This window comes from Notechis scutatus, chromosome Z (assembly GCF_049901735.1).
Source record: "Notechis scutatus isolate UNSWTSFEM ecotype Mainland chromosome Z, rNotScu1.2, whole genome shotgun sequence".
Lineage (NCBI taxonomy): Eukaryota > Metazoa > Chordata > Lepidosauria > Squamata > Elapidae > Notechis > Notechis scutatus.
Genome location: NC_142025.1, coordinates 30984747 through 31000103, shown reverse-complemented (window position 1 = coordinate 31000103; position 15357 = coordinate 30984747). Strand labels below are relative to the sequence as shown.

Here is a 15357-nt window from a genome sequence, read left to right as displayed (position 1 = left end):
TTGTGAGTGTTCCATTGCTGGAATTTTCAGGAAAAAAATGGGCAGCCATTTGTCCAAGATGGTATGAGGACTCTTGCTTTGGACAAGGGGGTTGGACTAGAACAGGGGTTTCCAACCTTGGCAACTTTAAGCCTGGAGGACTTCAACTCCCAGAATTCCCCAGCCAGCCAGCTGGCTGGGGAATTCTGGGAGTTGAAGTCCTCCAGGCTTAAAGTTGCCAAGGTTGGAAACCCCTAGACTAGGAGACTGCCAAGGTCCCTTCTAGTCCTATGAACCTATGTTTGGTCATCAGAACTGTCTGGTATAAGAAAATCAGGAGGGAAATAATATAAATAGAAATACAGTAAATATATTTCAATGGGGTGTGTGTGTGTGTACTAATTCTGATTTAAAAATAAAATGATACATTAAGATACATCTACTCCTATTTTCCCCCTTGTTGCATTCCAACAAATGGTATTCTTATGAGGAGAAAAAATAACTACTGTGTAGTACGTCCATATGACACAACTTGTGGGCATATGAATGAAAAACAAACCCCACAGCTGTTGGTTCTAAATTTAAACCAAGAGTTTGCCCAGGAGTGGCCCTAGTCTAATAGCAGAGTTACAGCAGAACTACCAGGAAAGCTGCTGGAATCAGAATTTAAAGGGATGATTTAAAAATAAGGACCTTTTTAAGTTATGTTTCTTCAGTTCTTCACAGTAAGTATTGCTTGATGTTCTCCAAAAGAAAAGGCTATACATTTCACTGTAATGTGTGCTGTAACAGCATTTGAACATGGAACATTCAGCTTTTGAAAATAGTATATATCTATGTGTGTGAAACAGAAATGTATCAAGGAATTTGAAGGTGAGTTATGTAGGTTAATTTGTCAGACAGCATTTCAAAATGACCCTCTTTTTGGCAACAAATGTAGTCATAAGAATAGAAGCTATTAATAAGATTTTACATCATCCCCCAGGAAATCTTCTGGTGCCAATATTACCCCACCTGAATGTGCCATCTAGAAGAGCTAACACTAAATTTCTGGAAGAGAGAAGGAAAATTTGTGGCTAACCATTTAAAATACTTACAGTATTTATATACTAATAGGGTCTGTGTGTTTTATGCATGAACAGGCAAAAATAGTATGTGACCTTTTCATTATGTTTCAGATTTTTAGTCAACTATAATTTAAAGTTAGGTATATATAAAAATAGGGTGGCATTCAGAGATTATGTTAAAGAGGGAATGGCACAGATACAGTATGATAGTAACATGACAATCTGAATTTTGATTTAATTTTGCATATATTGTATTATGTTTGTGAGTTGCAGAAAAAAGGAACCTGACAATTAGCTACAGCCTGCGGACTCTAAGTTGTTCTCCCTATTATACTCTAACATTAAAGGCACTACTAACCTTATTACCCTTTAAATATGCTTTTGCCCTCTCTCTTGTGATTATCATAGCATGCAAAAGTTGAAAACCAAATTATTTCTTGAATCATGGTTCTCAAATATTTCTGCTTTTATTAGCTATGTTTTTAGGCAGAATAACTGCAAATTGGAAATGTCACAGAACAACCAAAATGAAAGTCCTAGCAAAAGCTAATTGACTGTTGATGAACAGACAATTAAAAATAATTACACTGAAAGGCAAATATGATGTATGACTGTTCAAAAATAAATTCAGTATTTAATGTGAAACTCTTCCAAAATCTTACTTGGCCATTTAGGACAGCATTCACCAGTAATTCTCTATTCTAGTAATATATGGTGCTGCTTAATTTCTAAAACAAGGGTTAAAACAGATAACAGGTAATCAAAGTTGGAAGGGACCTTATAGGTCATGTAGTCCAACCCCCTGCTCAAGCAGGAGACCCTACACAATTTCTGACAAATGGCAGTCCAATCTCTTCTTGAAGGTCTCAAGTAATGATGCTTCCACAACTTCCGAGGGCAAGCTGTTCCATTGGTTGATTGTTCTCTAGCAGATTTAATCTCTAGCAGATTTCCTTCCTTTCCATTGTGCAAGAAGTAAGTTATTGAACCATGAGAGATAACAGCTTTACATATGTTTACAGGAGCATGTCTTGCTTATTTCAGAACTGAAACAACTTGAAAACCTTTCCTCACTTGCATCTAATTATCATGTGAACATGGCCTGACAACCTCTTTATTCTTCCATATCCCCAGGATTTGCCTGTATCATGTTCTCAGCTTGCATCTTTGGTCATTCTAGTTTTAGAGAGTAGCATTTTCTTCTTAACTTTCAAATCAGGTATCTGACATGCTTTGCTGACTCAGTACAGTTAGACTATCTTAAGGGGTGGAGGTAGCCCAATGCTGATTGACTATTTCAGGTTTCTACAGACACATCCCATCCCGAGTTCCATTCCCCTCTGTTGCCATTTTATTTTCCTTTCATCTGGGTAAAAGGAATGGGGCACAGTTACTGACTGAGTACAAGTTTGGTGCTTTTTGAACCATCAAAATAAATCCATTGAACTTGTGTCTATTGGACCAGCAAAGTTACTTGTTAATGCAGGAGATTCACTTCCATTTACTTAATCAACCATATACTTTATTTTAGTCTATTGATTGGTGGGTTGTGGTGGGTGGGTGAATGGGTGGGCTTCCCATGTCTTTCAAGACCTTGTTCACCTGCTTCATCTGTCTGATGGGAGTACTTTCCTGATTTGGCAAAGAAAGTGTACAGTATGATAGGGGGAGAGTTATTTGTTACTACTTATCACTTCCTAAAGCCCATCCCTTCCATTCCCCTCCCCTTATTACTATCTTGACTGATAGATGGTATCCTATTACACAGTGATGTCCAAAAAGTAGAGTGTGTGTGTGTGGGGGGGGGAGCCAAACATTTTCACCAGGAATTTTGCTTAACACACATTGTTCACATGAAATCAGAAAATCCACCATTACATGCAGTCCTTTCTAACTGATTGCTTGTTGTAGAGAAAGAAAACTGTTTTGAGATGCAGATCAAAAGTGGGAAGTAGCACTTGAGCTTTTTTTTCTTTATTGGAAAAGTTGTAAGTTTAACTTTTCATTTTAAATGGGGAAAACCATATTTTATTTGTCTCTTACATATGTTTTAACTGTCACTAGATTTCTGTCTGGGTATAATAATTCTGCTAAGCTAAAACTAAAATAAAATTCCTTGTGTAAATGTTCCTTATATGAGTAGATGTGCCCATCACTTTAATATCAAAGCAAATACCCAATACATTTTTCATGTAATACAAAATGGTCATAGCAGAATTAAGGGAAAAACTTCATCTAGGTTAACTTTAAAATGGATCCTGGTGATGTATGAAGTTTCTATATAGGCAGATCTGCCAGTCTCACTCCAAGTCAAAGGTGCTTCCAGGTCAGATTATTATATTTTGTTATTTTTATATTTTATTATGAGACAACCTTATTTTGAATGGCATTACATTTCATTAAAAATTTAAAGTATAATCCAATTTTTCTCAACTTGGTGCTCTGCAGATTTAATTAGGACTGTAATTACATTACTCTAGAACCTGCAATCCCAACACATTTGCCCTACCATTGAATGCTTGATTCCTCCTTCCTTGTTTCTAATTTACAATCCAAAGATGTCTTTTGGAGATTGTCCATAAAATGCAAATTGACTTTGAGTTATACTATGATATCAAGTCCACCAATTATCTTGATTGCTTTGGAAACAACAGACTTTATTATTTGGGGATGAAGTCCAAACCCAAAAGTTTAACTGTTGTACCATTTTTGTGTAGTAATTAGAGCTTACAGCTAGAAACCAAAAGACCCTGAGTTGTATCAGCATGAAATCAGCTGGGTGACTTTCAGCCATTTCTTCTCTCAGTCTTCGAAAGAAGGCAATGGCAAATCCCTTTTTAAAAAAACTGCCATACCCAATCACAAGAAATAAAAAATGACTAGATGGTATAACAATTATTTTATTTGAAGGCTGCCAAAGGGAGATCTGTAAAATGTAAGTTTGATTATATCTGAATAGAATTCCCTAGTAAAGTGCTTCAGTGTGAGATAAAGGAAACAAATGCAAGTTATCCCTTTGCCTGATCCTAATCATGTTTTGTGGATGTATTTCAGTTGCTTTGACTCCAAACTGATATGATGATGTATTTTCAACTATCTTCTCCATTGATTAAAAAAATAAAAAAACAATTGAGATTCTCAAGAAAAAATAAATTGTTAATTTTGGCTTTACTAGTATGTTCATCAGTACAATTGTCTGTGATTATAAGCTGAAATGGAAAAAGTGCTTTTAAATGAAAATAATTCATACTGCATTTGCAATTTGTAATATCTTCAGTTAAAAGAACTTGTGATCAGCATGTTGTCAATCACTTACCAGAAAGCAATGTTTTTATTGAAAGAACCTGTAAAAATTCAAGTAGGCCAAGGACCCTGATAGTGATGGAGGCGCTATATTATCTTGAAGAAACGCCTAGTAAATTTGGCTAACAGAATTGTAATTCAAAATAGTAGATACCAACATCTCTTAAGTGTTAAAAGATTGGCACTGGTGACCAATTAGGGAAATCCAATATGGTGTAGGGCAGTGGCCCCCAACCTTTTGTGTCACGGCCCGGTACCAGCATCACAAAATGATCCGTGGCCCGGTACCGGCATCAGCACGCATGACAAGGCAAGGCGAGCCGAGCGACCGGCCAGCCAGCTGTCCCCTGCTTCTCCCCGCCACCTTCAACTCCTCCTTTGTACCTTTGTCAATGGGCTTTGCTTCGGGACGGCTTCGGGACGGTCACTCGGCTCGCCTTGCCTTGGGTGCTGAAAGAATCCTCGCGTCTTAGTTTCGTTCGAAGCCCCCCCCTCAATGAAACTAAGGGGCGAGGATTCCTTCAGGACCCAAACGCCACTTTCCAACCGGAAAAGCACACCCAGAAGCACTTTCTCGTCAAACAAGATGGCGGCGCCCAGCAAACCGGCGGCCCGGTAGGAAATGTTCCACGGACCGGTACCGGTCCGCGGCCCGGTGGTTGGGGACCCCTGGTGTAGGGTTTAAGGAGGTGAACTATAACCAGGAAACTTCAGCTTGCAATCTATCCTTAGTCAGAGGAGCTCTGTCTCTCTCAGCTTTGTTATGAAGAAAAGCTGGAGGAGAGAATAGTATACTCTGAATTCCTGGAGGCAAACATACATCTAACAAATACAATTTCTGGCCCATGTTTTAAGATGCTGGTGTTGACTATCAAGCTTCAAATGGAGAGTATGCAGTGTGGTGATCATCAAGCAACCAAATGTTGCTAGATACTTCTCCCTGTCATTGTCCCCGCTGATGTCTGGGATTTTAACCTGTTATTCTGACAGACAAACACAGAACCACCCAAAGTGAAAAGGGAAGAATCCAAAAGTCGAAGTGCTTTATTACATGAGATCCAAAGAGGGACTCGACTGAGAAGAATAACCCAAACCAATGATCGCAGTGCTCCACAGTTTGACAGTAAGTTTTCTGTTGATGGACATGCTCCAATGGCCACTCAGTCATTTTTGCATTAAAAGCCCTTTTTTTGGCAGAAACCTTTTTCTTTGATTGCGAAATTGTTTTAATGACTCACTTTCATTTTTCTGATGAAAGTTTCTTATATTGGCTGATTATTTGAAAACTGTTAATGAATCTTATCAAACTAATATTTTTCTTCAATATGCTGAACTTTTTACCATATTAATTAGAGGAATAATTTTCAAGTCTTCCAATTATCCCATATACAGTATTTTGTATTTTAGATTCATGCTGTATTTTGGATTCATTCTTAAATCCATTCTTAATTCCTCCTCCTCCTTTCTTTTTTCAGCTATTCTGAAGACTTGTCAGTTATTCATTCATACCTTTCACAAGGGAAATAAACTGACAGTTTTCTATGTTAAAAAAAAATCAAATATTTCCCAGTTAATTTAATACCTTCCAGACAAAATAAGTAAGGAAAATTGCAGCAAGGAATGCCCAAGATAAAAACTTTAAAATTAACAAGGTAAAGAGGAAGCAGTGGAATAAAGAAGCAAAAAAGTAATATTTTAATCCCAGCATGTAATGTATTGATTGACCTAAGTGGTAACATCTAAGTTCCTCTTTTAAATAATAATATATATGCACAGTTATATTATCTAGATTGCAGTGAATATTTCTGTCTTAATATATGCAGCAGAAAATACTGCTTTTTTGTTACATTAATAATTGTAAGACATAGAGATTTCACATCAGAACTAAGCCATAATACAGTTTGCTCAGTTATATATTTAGCATTTAGTTATATATTAAAAGCATTTTTTCTGGCTTAGTGTATTGTGTGAATACAGCCACAACATATGCTAATCATGCTTACTAGCTGAATCCTGCCAGTTATAATTTGTTTAACCATCACCGTATTGTATGTACACAGCAGTTAGCCTCTGCTCATTTTATGCCAAAAGAAAAAGAGCAGAAAAACCAAAAGCTGAAATAATACCCCTTCTCTTCCTCCTCCTCCTCCTTCACAGCTGATAGAAGAAGGCCCAGCAAAGATGGAGGAAGCTCTGGAAATTGTAGCAGTGAAATACCGCAGGCATTAGGGAACCTTTTTGCAGAAGGATTCCCTGTTCTGAGACCAGTAGGCCAAAGAGACTTAGCAGGTAAAGAATCCAGTTTGCAATGGAGTCTCAACGGGGGGAAAAAATCAGAATATTTCTTTGTGATGTAAGTTGGGACATGCTAATTTGTACTTTTGTATATAAAATTAATATTCAAAAAAGACTGGAAGATTTGGAGTGCAAATAAGAGCTGATCTTGTAGCATGTTAGCTATATTTATAGAAAGTTTTCTTGGAATCTGTCAATTGCATTAAAATGCAAAATCACTTTGTTATTTATTGTCTGAGTACAAATTGGTTATTGCATAGTATTTATGTTTGCATTAACAAAAAACATGCATATTCTTCCCATTATTTGCAATATTTTTTCTCTTATTTTGTTATATTGGGATTCTTTTGGCCATCATTTTTGCCTTGCACAATAAATTAACTCAAAAACCTCAAGGCCTTTAAACAATGTGCTGTTTCATAATCTAGTCAGTATAATCATGCTAGCTATCATTTTATTTATTTTATTTATTTATTTGATTTGCCAATTGTTTACAAGATAATAAGTATAAGTGTATACATAGTTGTGAATACATGAAATGGGTACATATAAGAAAAATAAAAGAATAAGAGAAACAATAGGACAGGGACGGTAGGCACGATGGTGCGCTTATGCACGCCCCCTACATAGCCAGCTGCTATGATTCATGCTAGCTATTATTTCTGAATGGTTTTCTAGTATAGCCAAGGATAATGCAACTTAAAGTAATAAAAGTGACCAAGACCTTCTCTTGGTCTTATAAACATTGTTTGTCAGCAAGACAGGGAAATCAGAGTTAAACTATCAAATAAAGCAAGTAAGAGAAAAAAACAGATTTCAGGCATAGTAGATTGTTAAGCTACAATGCTGTGTGGAAAGACAGCGGTTCCTGAATCCATCAGAGTGTAGCTGTTGCCTGGAGACATTAATCTCACCTCTGTAATTGAGATGTGCAGGAACAATTCCTTCTTTCTACAGAACTATTTTAGTTTGTTTTTTTGGCTGGCAACAGAATGTAGCAAAATTTAGATCCTTCTGATTCCTGGAATAATGGAACTGCAGGATCTGTAATCTCTGAAAATGAATTGGCAGGATTGCAATAGCTAATAGTAGGACAACCGATTAAGAAGTTGAGTTATTTTTTAAAAAAATCCTCTTGTTTTCTTCATTTGAATCTAATAATCTGGATGAATTATATAGATTTAGTTACAATGAGAATAATTTAGACTATTCAAAGGATGAATTGTTGAATGCAGTTTTCAAAATGAAGAGTGATTTATTTATTCTTGCTTCGTTTTCTCAGTGAATAGGACTGGAAAGCCACCTATTGCCAAAACAGCCCCAGTCCCACTGAACAATAATGGGAAGTCCGGTGGCAACTTTCAGATCTCCCCAAGTGGCCCTAATCAAGCAGATGAGTCAGAAGCATCTAAGATCCAGAGTGCTATCCCAGCACACCCCGGCATCCCTGCTCCTCCTCCTCCTATTTCAGTACCATCTCCTCCACCTCCTCCACCACCTCCACCACCATTACCATCTCCCTCTGGCAAGCCATCACTTTACTTTCCTCCTCCGCCCCCTGTACCACCTCCTCATTCTGAATATCCTAATAGGTTCTCTTCCCCAGACATGGCTGCTGCTGCTGCATCCTCTCAGATTAGAACTTCTAAAAGTCACACCTCCCCATTGTACATACCACCTGCACCACCATTACCCTTGTCTCCATCATCTCCCTCTGGGCTTCCAGGCAAAAGTAATGAATGTTCCAGCCCAAGTTCCTCCCAGCTGGACCTAAAACATAATTCTCCCCCCATATCGCCGCCACCACCACCACCTCCTCTCCCAGGACCTATGTCTACTTTTTCTTCACCCCGAACCTCAATGTTTTCACCACCATCACCAACCTATAACAGTGCCTCAAACAGCAGCAGCGATTCTGCTCCCCTAATGCCTCCCAAGAGCCAGTTGCAAAAGCTCCCCATTCAATCAGTGTCTCTTCCCCCTACTCCTCCAAGCACACAGCAAGCTCCTGCAATGCAGAAAAGGAGACAAGGAAGAGGTGGAGGTAACTACTTTCAGTGGCATCCCTATTGGATTACGTCCTGTGGAATATAACTTGCATTGGGTATGGATGTCCTTTCTATAAACACTTAAAGCTGAAGCTGATTGGAATCCTTAATGTTGTACATTGTGCAACCCAGAAATTGCTTTAGAATGTAACTACAATCTCTCTCTCGTCCTTGGAGGACTACATGCCTGCTTGGGTTGCAAGGCTGACTAAACATACAGCCTCTAACAGGGCTGTCAAACTCGTAGCCCGCAGCCCAGATGCATTATGCACTGGCCATTCCCACACCTGGTTTAGCGAAGGGGGGGGAAAGTCACGATATGTCATGTGATGTTGCAGTGATGATGCAAGTTTGACACCCTTGCTCCGACAAATTGCTCAAGGTTTTCTCTGCCCATAGGCCAAAATAAGTTTCACATAAGTAATTGTGTTTAAAAGTGCTGATACCTCACTGAATCTGATGATTTGAACAGAATAAATATGGGGAACTACAAAAAAAAAGCATGCTGGACAAGATGGGAGAACTGGCTGCAATCCCACATTGGTTAATTGTGACTAATTACACTGCTAATTCTGAGGATGAATAGAAAATATGCACATTTTGCTTCAACTTTTTGGAACAAGAATGAGGGATAAGAATGCAAATATCACTCTTTTCTTTTTTGCATGTTTATTCTTCTTAGCAAAGTTGATGCCACCACCTGTTCCTCCTGCAAGGTCTCCCACAACTGAGCTCACAAGCAAATGCCAAGTCACCCAAGTATCTCCATGGCCACCGGCTACTCAAGACCCAGGTATTAAAGATAGCACTGTGTCATTTATTGTTGACAAGTATTGTATATACAAAAACATAGAACTTTTCTTATCACAAGGTTACAGACTTATCAATCTATGAAAGCTTTTTAAAATTAGGACCTGTTTAGGAATGGTAATGCAAACTGCTCAAGAAAGTCAGAGTATGCACTCATCCTTTGTTTAGTGACTAAAGTCTGTTCCAACTACCAAGTTATTAAGCAAAATGGTCGCTAAGTGAACCCATAGTGAGACGAGGGAGGGAGACAGACAGGCAGACATTACAAATCATTGGTTGCTGCTCCCTGATTCAGTCAAGGTTCTTCTGTACAGTTACACTAGCATTATTCTTATTCTGATATGCGTTATCAGGCACACAACCTTTAGTTATAATGCAAACGTTGGTTAGAAAATGACGTTTTTAATTACCATCATATTTGTGAATGGTCATGAGCTGCTGGGGGGCATTTTGAACTTTTGAATATCAATTTGAACTTTTTTAGAGACAAATGGACATTTATATAGGAATTTTAAAGGCAGAGGCATTAGTAGTTAGCGACATACATAGGGAAAAACTCCAGGATCAACTATTATCATTATTTATAAGAAAATACTGCCAAATCATTTCAGTATTTTTGCTAAGAAATCTACTTGAATATTTTACTAAACTGATCTATCATAGGATTTAATCTTTTTAAGTGAAACAGTAAGATACAAAAGAGAAGTTGGTGAGTACTGCAGTTCTAATATCTTCAGAATTGGTGGAAGTGAATGAGGCTAAACAAGGAACTTTAAGCGAAGTGTATGGAATTTAAAAATATATGATAAAACAGTGCAACTGAATTGAGAATATACTGGATGGATTATTTTATTGTGCTTCTGTTTTATATTCCATAATGGGTATATATGTACCGGTAGTACATACTTGTTACTTTGCTTATTATAATTCAACATGATTTTTTTTAAAAATTAAACTCTTTCCAGATGATTTTGAATCGAAATTTACTTTCCATTCCATGGAAGACTTTCCTCCACCAGAGGAGTTCAAGCCTTTTAAGAAAATTTATCCTAGCCAAGAAGCGAGAAGTAAGTCAACATTTCTACCTCAATATGATCTGAAATGCTTTCCAAACAGGGACTATCATTCATCTCTATCCCTCTAGTTATGAGAGTTCTAGGCTTTCTCAGTGTTATGCATGCGACAGTGCTGCCACTGTAGAGAAATGTCTGCTGATTTTCAAAAACATCACAGGTACCCATAATTTGTGTTTTATACATAGTGCCCGTGTGCCCCTGTGGCATGACTTTTGTCAGCCTCATCTAAAACATTAAGATTATACCATGGACCCCTTTGTCCTCTCTCATCTTGAGAACAATCTCAAAGTCATTAAAACTTGTTTTTGCTGTTTTTGACAATTTAATTGCCTTTGAATGTAGCACATCTCTAAAAAGAATGATAGTTCTCCATGCCTATTATCTATAAACCTTGCCCAGTGCTATTTATGCTTCATTGTCTCATCTACACGAGACATCAGTTGGCTGGGGAATTCTGGGAGTTGAAGTCCATATAGCTTAAAGTTGCTCAGGCTGAGAAACATCATCATAAAGTGATTTGTTTACTTTGATTCAAAACTGGTTTCAGTATATGGCATGGAGTAACTAAAGGATAGAAATTTGATGACATATGATACATGCACTGAGATTATGACTTTCATAGTAAACACAGCCGATCACAAATAATCATTTACCAGAAGGAAATTATTATTAGAACAATTATATACATGTGGTTTTATTTTATTTTACATATGTATATGTACATAATTACTCAGCCAGTTTGATGCAATGGTTAAGTATAATTAAGTAAAAGCTAGCTGGGTGACCTTGGGCCAGTCATTTTCTCTCAACCCTAGGAACAAGGCAATAGCAAACTACTTCTGAAAAACCTTGCCAAAAAGACTTGGAGTTATCCAAGCAATCACCAGCAGACAACCTGACTAAAAAGAAAATATACATATATGTAATTGTTCTAATTAAAACTATAATTGTTTCACATATTCATTTAAAAGGAGAAAAGTTAAACAAATGTAAATGAACCTTTTGTGTACTGAACTAATCTCAATAGGATTCTGCCATGATCCAAAGGCAAGTAAATATCATGCTAGAAGCTGGTAGCTTTTGAAACATGCTAGCTTTCACTTCTTAAAAATAGACAAACATTTTTAAAATAGTTTTTTTAAAAATAAATCTTTTAAGAAATGACAGAGGAGGTAAAAAAAAACTTGGGGATTTTGAGGGAATCATCAGTGTAAGCACAGTAGAGTCCATGGTACACTGTTGACTACCAACTACTAAGTTAGATGTTCTGAATAAGCCATGTCCTTTGTGTAGATTGCTAATTTTGGTTGGATAAGAAACACATTACAGGTGATCCTTGACATACAACCATTGATTTAGCAACTTTGTTTAAAAGTTGCAATGGCTCTGAAAAAAGTTTATGACTTTTTTTAACATGACCATTGCAGCATCCACATTGTCATGTGATCAAAATTCAGGCTGTTAGCAACTGGCATGTATTTATGACAGCTGCACTGTCCCAGGGTCATGTGATCACTATTTGTAACTTCCCAGCCCTCTTTCAACAGGCAAAGTCAATGGGGAAAATTGGATGACCACTCTCACTATATAATTGGAGTGATTTGCTTAAAAAGGCAGAGGCAAAACCACTTGTAAAATGGGACAAAATTCACTTAACTGCCTTGCTTAGCAATGGAAAATTGCGCTCAGTTGTTATTGTAGGTCAAAGACTACCTGTATATATTGGGAAACTGCTATCTTAAGTCCTATGTATTTCTTAATCCTCTATATAGATTAAATTGCTGATTTGAGAATTGTGTGTGCAAACTACACATATATGCCTACACATGCATCTTAGTTGAATTCAGAGGTATTATGAAGGTTTTCAACTGACATGAGTAGTCTATACATTTGTCTTCATGGTTCTTTCAGATTTATGGCTCAAACTCTAGATTATTGGAGAAAGATATTGATAAGTGTCATAGATAGTGTCATGGAACATACCCTTTCCTTTTACAGATAAAGCAAGCAACCCCCCTTTACGAACGCAAGCAAGATGAGGTCAACAATTGAAGGGTATTCAAAAAAATATTCAACAGTATAAAATGTAGGGCATATTTTTGTTAGTCATGTGATATGTACAGGCAAATATGGCTCTTAAAAGACTGCTGGATGCAGATGGGCCAGAATGAGAGTGCATGTTCATTTATTTAAAAAAGTTGCAACATAATGTATTTTGATTTAAATTGCTTTAAACTGGCCTGAATTTTATTTTTAAATGCTATGGAGTATTGTAATTTACATAGCTGTTCATTCTTATATGGCATATTTTGGTAAAGTAAAATTGATTGCCTGTACTGTATGCAGTTCAATTTCCCATGGAGTTTCTGTTGTAATTAATTCATGATTTCCAAATTTGATTTACTGATTTACATTATATCATATATAAATTCCTGGCAAGTCTTCTCTTTTGTTTTCTTGGATATATCGTAGCTTTTCAGTGGTGCAGATGTATACATTTTCAAAAGAATGTCACATATAGACACAAATATACTCCGAGCAAGAAGAATGCAAACAAAACATTTTCGATTAACTTCTTCTAAAGCCCATCAGCCTAAGAACATAAAATATTGTTACATGTAACCCTGAACTTGCAGGCACAATAGGGATTGGAAAAGGTGTCATTTAGCAGTATGGTTGTTAAGTGAGCCATCACGTGACTGTACCCAATTTTATAACCTTTTCTGTCACATCATTAAGGAGGATATCATGTGACTATGACTTGCAACCTTCTGCTGGCTTCCCCATTGACTTTGGTGTCAAAAGCCTCTTGGGATTGTAGCAAACAACCATGACATGACCACAAGTACTTGCAACAGTTGTAAATGTGACACTATGGCCAACTGCCTGAATCACAATCACATGACCATAATCAGTGATCATAAGTGCAAGGACTAGTGGGTTTTTTTCAGTGCCATCATAACATTCAAAGGTCACTAAATGTTAAGTGAGGACTTGTATTAGCAAGCCCTCTGTGATCCTGTGAAAGCTGGCCCATTTGATGCCTCTATCTGTCAGAAGGATTAAAAATGCACAAAAACAGAAAAAGATCTAAAATACAAGATCTACTTTGAATATAAAAAGCAAGTTCCTATATCTCAGGCTATCTTATTTTTGAGTACAAGGCCAAAACATGCCTGCACCACCACTTGCCTCTACAGAGCAGAGTAGAAAGATATTTTCCCGTCTCTCACTCTCCAATAAGTGGATTCAATGACAAAATTCTTCTGAATTAGGTGTCAACACACAGCCTACCAGTAGAAAGAATACTTGAACTGGAGGATGGAGTAAAGGAATATATCTTATTTAGGAAGCATCTGAAGTCTTCAACTAGCTGCTATACAGTTGGGCTCTAAATAACATGCTGTATATACGAGGGCTATCCACAAAATAGATTACGTTTTCGTCTGTAGCAAGAAGGGGCGGAGCTAGCGTGGCCATCTTTGGTCTGTGCGCCGCCGCTCAGTCTGCATCTAGTCGTGCTAGTGGGAGGTTCATATCGTTGCCTGTTATTTCACAGCAAACGTTTGAAATGTGTGCTGCAATTGAAAATCCCGCGAGTTCTGAGGTGCGATCAGTGATAAGGTTTTTGTTGGCAAAAAACTATAAACCGATTGAAATTTTAATTGAAAACTTGAAAAACTAAGAAAAGCAATTCAGAACAAGCGTAGAGGAAAATTAAGCTCAAAAATTTTGTTTTTGCATGACAATGCCCGACCACACACAGCAAACCGCACTCGAGAAGTCCTGAATGCTTTCAAGTGGGAGATTTTTCCTCATCCGCCCTACAGCCCCGATCTTGCACCAAGCGACTACCATTTGTTTCTGAGGATGAAGACCTGGCTTGGAACAAAATTTTTGAGCTTAACTTTCCTCTACGCTTGTTCTGAATTGCTTTTCTTAGTTTTTCAATTTTTCAATTAAAATTTCAATCGGTTTATGGTTTTTTGCCAACAAAAACCTTATCACTGATCGCACCTCACAACTCGCGGGATTTTCAATTGCAGCACACATTTCAAACGTTTGCTGTGAAATAACGGGCAACGATAAGAACCTCCCACTAGCACGACTAGATGCAGACTGAGCGGCGGACACACAGACCAAAGATGGCCACGCTAGCTCCGCCCCTTCTTGCTACAGACGAAAACATAATCTATTTTGTGGATAGCCCTCGTACTTAAATGCAACTTGAAAAGGAATGAGAAGGAAAGTTTAAGAACCAAACTAATGGGAATAAGGAAAACATAGCTTCCTATCTCACACAATTTTGTTTTCCACAAAAAGCAACAGGAAGAACAACAGTGGGGGTAGGCGAGCATTTCTGAACAGAAGAGACAATGTTTGTTTGTTTTTTAACTGAATTATGGCTTAACATGCTTGCAAAGCTAGCTATCATAGACTGTTTCATTCTTGCAGTATCGGCAGCCTTTGGTCATGCATACGTTGCAGTGTAATACAGTGTACAGATTTGTTTGAGGATAACTTGCTTAGAGAAGTTGTTTGAGGAGGAAAGGGAAATCCAGACTGTATTTGCATTTCTACCTTACTCTTACTGGTGGAACCATAGGACTGCAGTAGCTGTTTCAGCTAGTTTTGTATGTCTATTTTCAGCAATGGCTCTTTGGCTGCTTAATGTGAAAGCAACTAGAAACTATATGCACAAAATGTTAGAGCTAAGCAAGTCTCTCCTGGATGAGAGCTGTTGCTTTTCCTTTTGCACAACTTTTTTTCTGGAATAAA

At 37.5% G+C, this 15357-nt stretch overlaps 1 protein-coding gene across 2 annotated transcripts; it reads left to right on the top strand.

Annotated features, from left to right (window-relative positions):
* Positions 1–552: 552 nt before the first annotated feature.
* On the top strand, positions 553–13011 carry WIPF3 (WAS/WASL interacting protein family member 3). 2 transcript variants are annotated; one of them, XM_026673591.2, is made up of 7 exons: positions 553–704; positions 5340–5472; positions 6507–6638; positions 7927–8688; positions 9375–9485; positions 10468–10569; positions 12577–13011. In XM_026673591.2, exons 1-7 carry the CDS (start codon positions 684–686, stop codon positions 12615–12617), a joined length of 1302 nt encoding a protein of 433 aa, XP_026529376.1. In that variant the 5' UTR covers positions 553–683; the 3' UTR covers positions 12618–13011. The 2 variants fall into 2 exon arrangements, with proteins under 2 accessions (XP_026529376.1, XP_087802164.1); XM_087946038.1 differs by having other exon boundaries at positions 559–704; positions 7927–8682.
* Positions 13012–15357: the final 2346 nt, after the last annotated feature.

What these genes read in the sequence shown, in the direction of transcription:
- WIPF3 (XM_026673591.2), top strand. Translation starts at nt 684, where the DNA reads ATGTTTCTTCAGTTCTTCACA. An exon ending in TGTTTCTTCAGTTCTTCACA is followed by an intron (nt 705 to 5,339) that starts GTAAGTATTGCT and finishes TTATTCTGACAG; the next exon opens with ACAAACACAGAACCACCCAA. An exon ending in AGGCCAAAGAGACTTAGCAG is followed by an intron (nt 6,639 to 7,926) that starts GTAAAGAATCCA and finishes TCGTTTTCTCAG; the next exon opens with TGAATAGGACTGGAAAGCCA.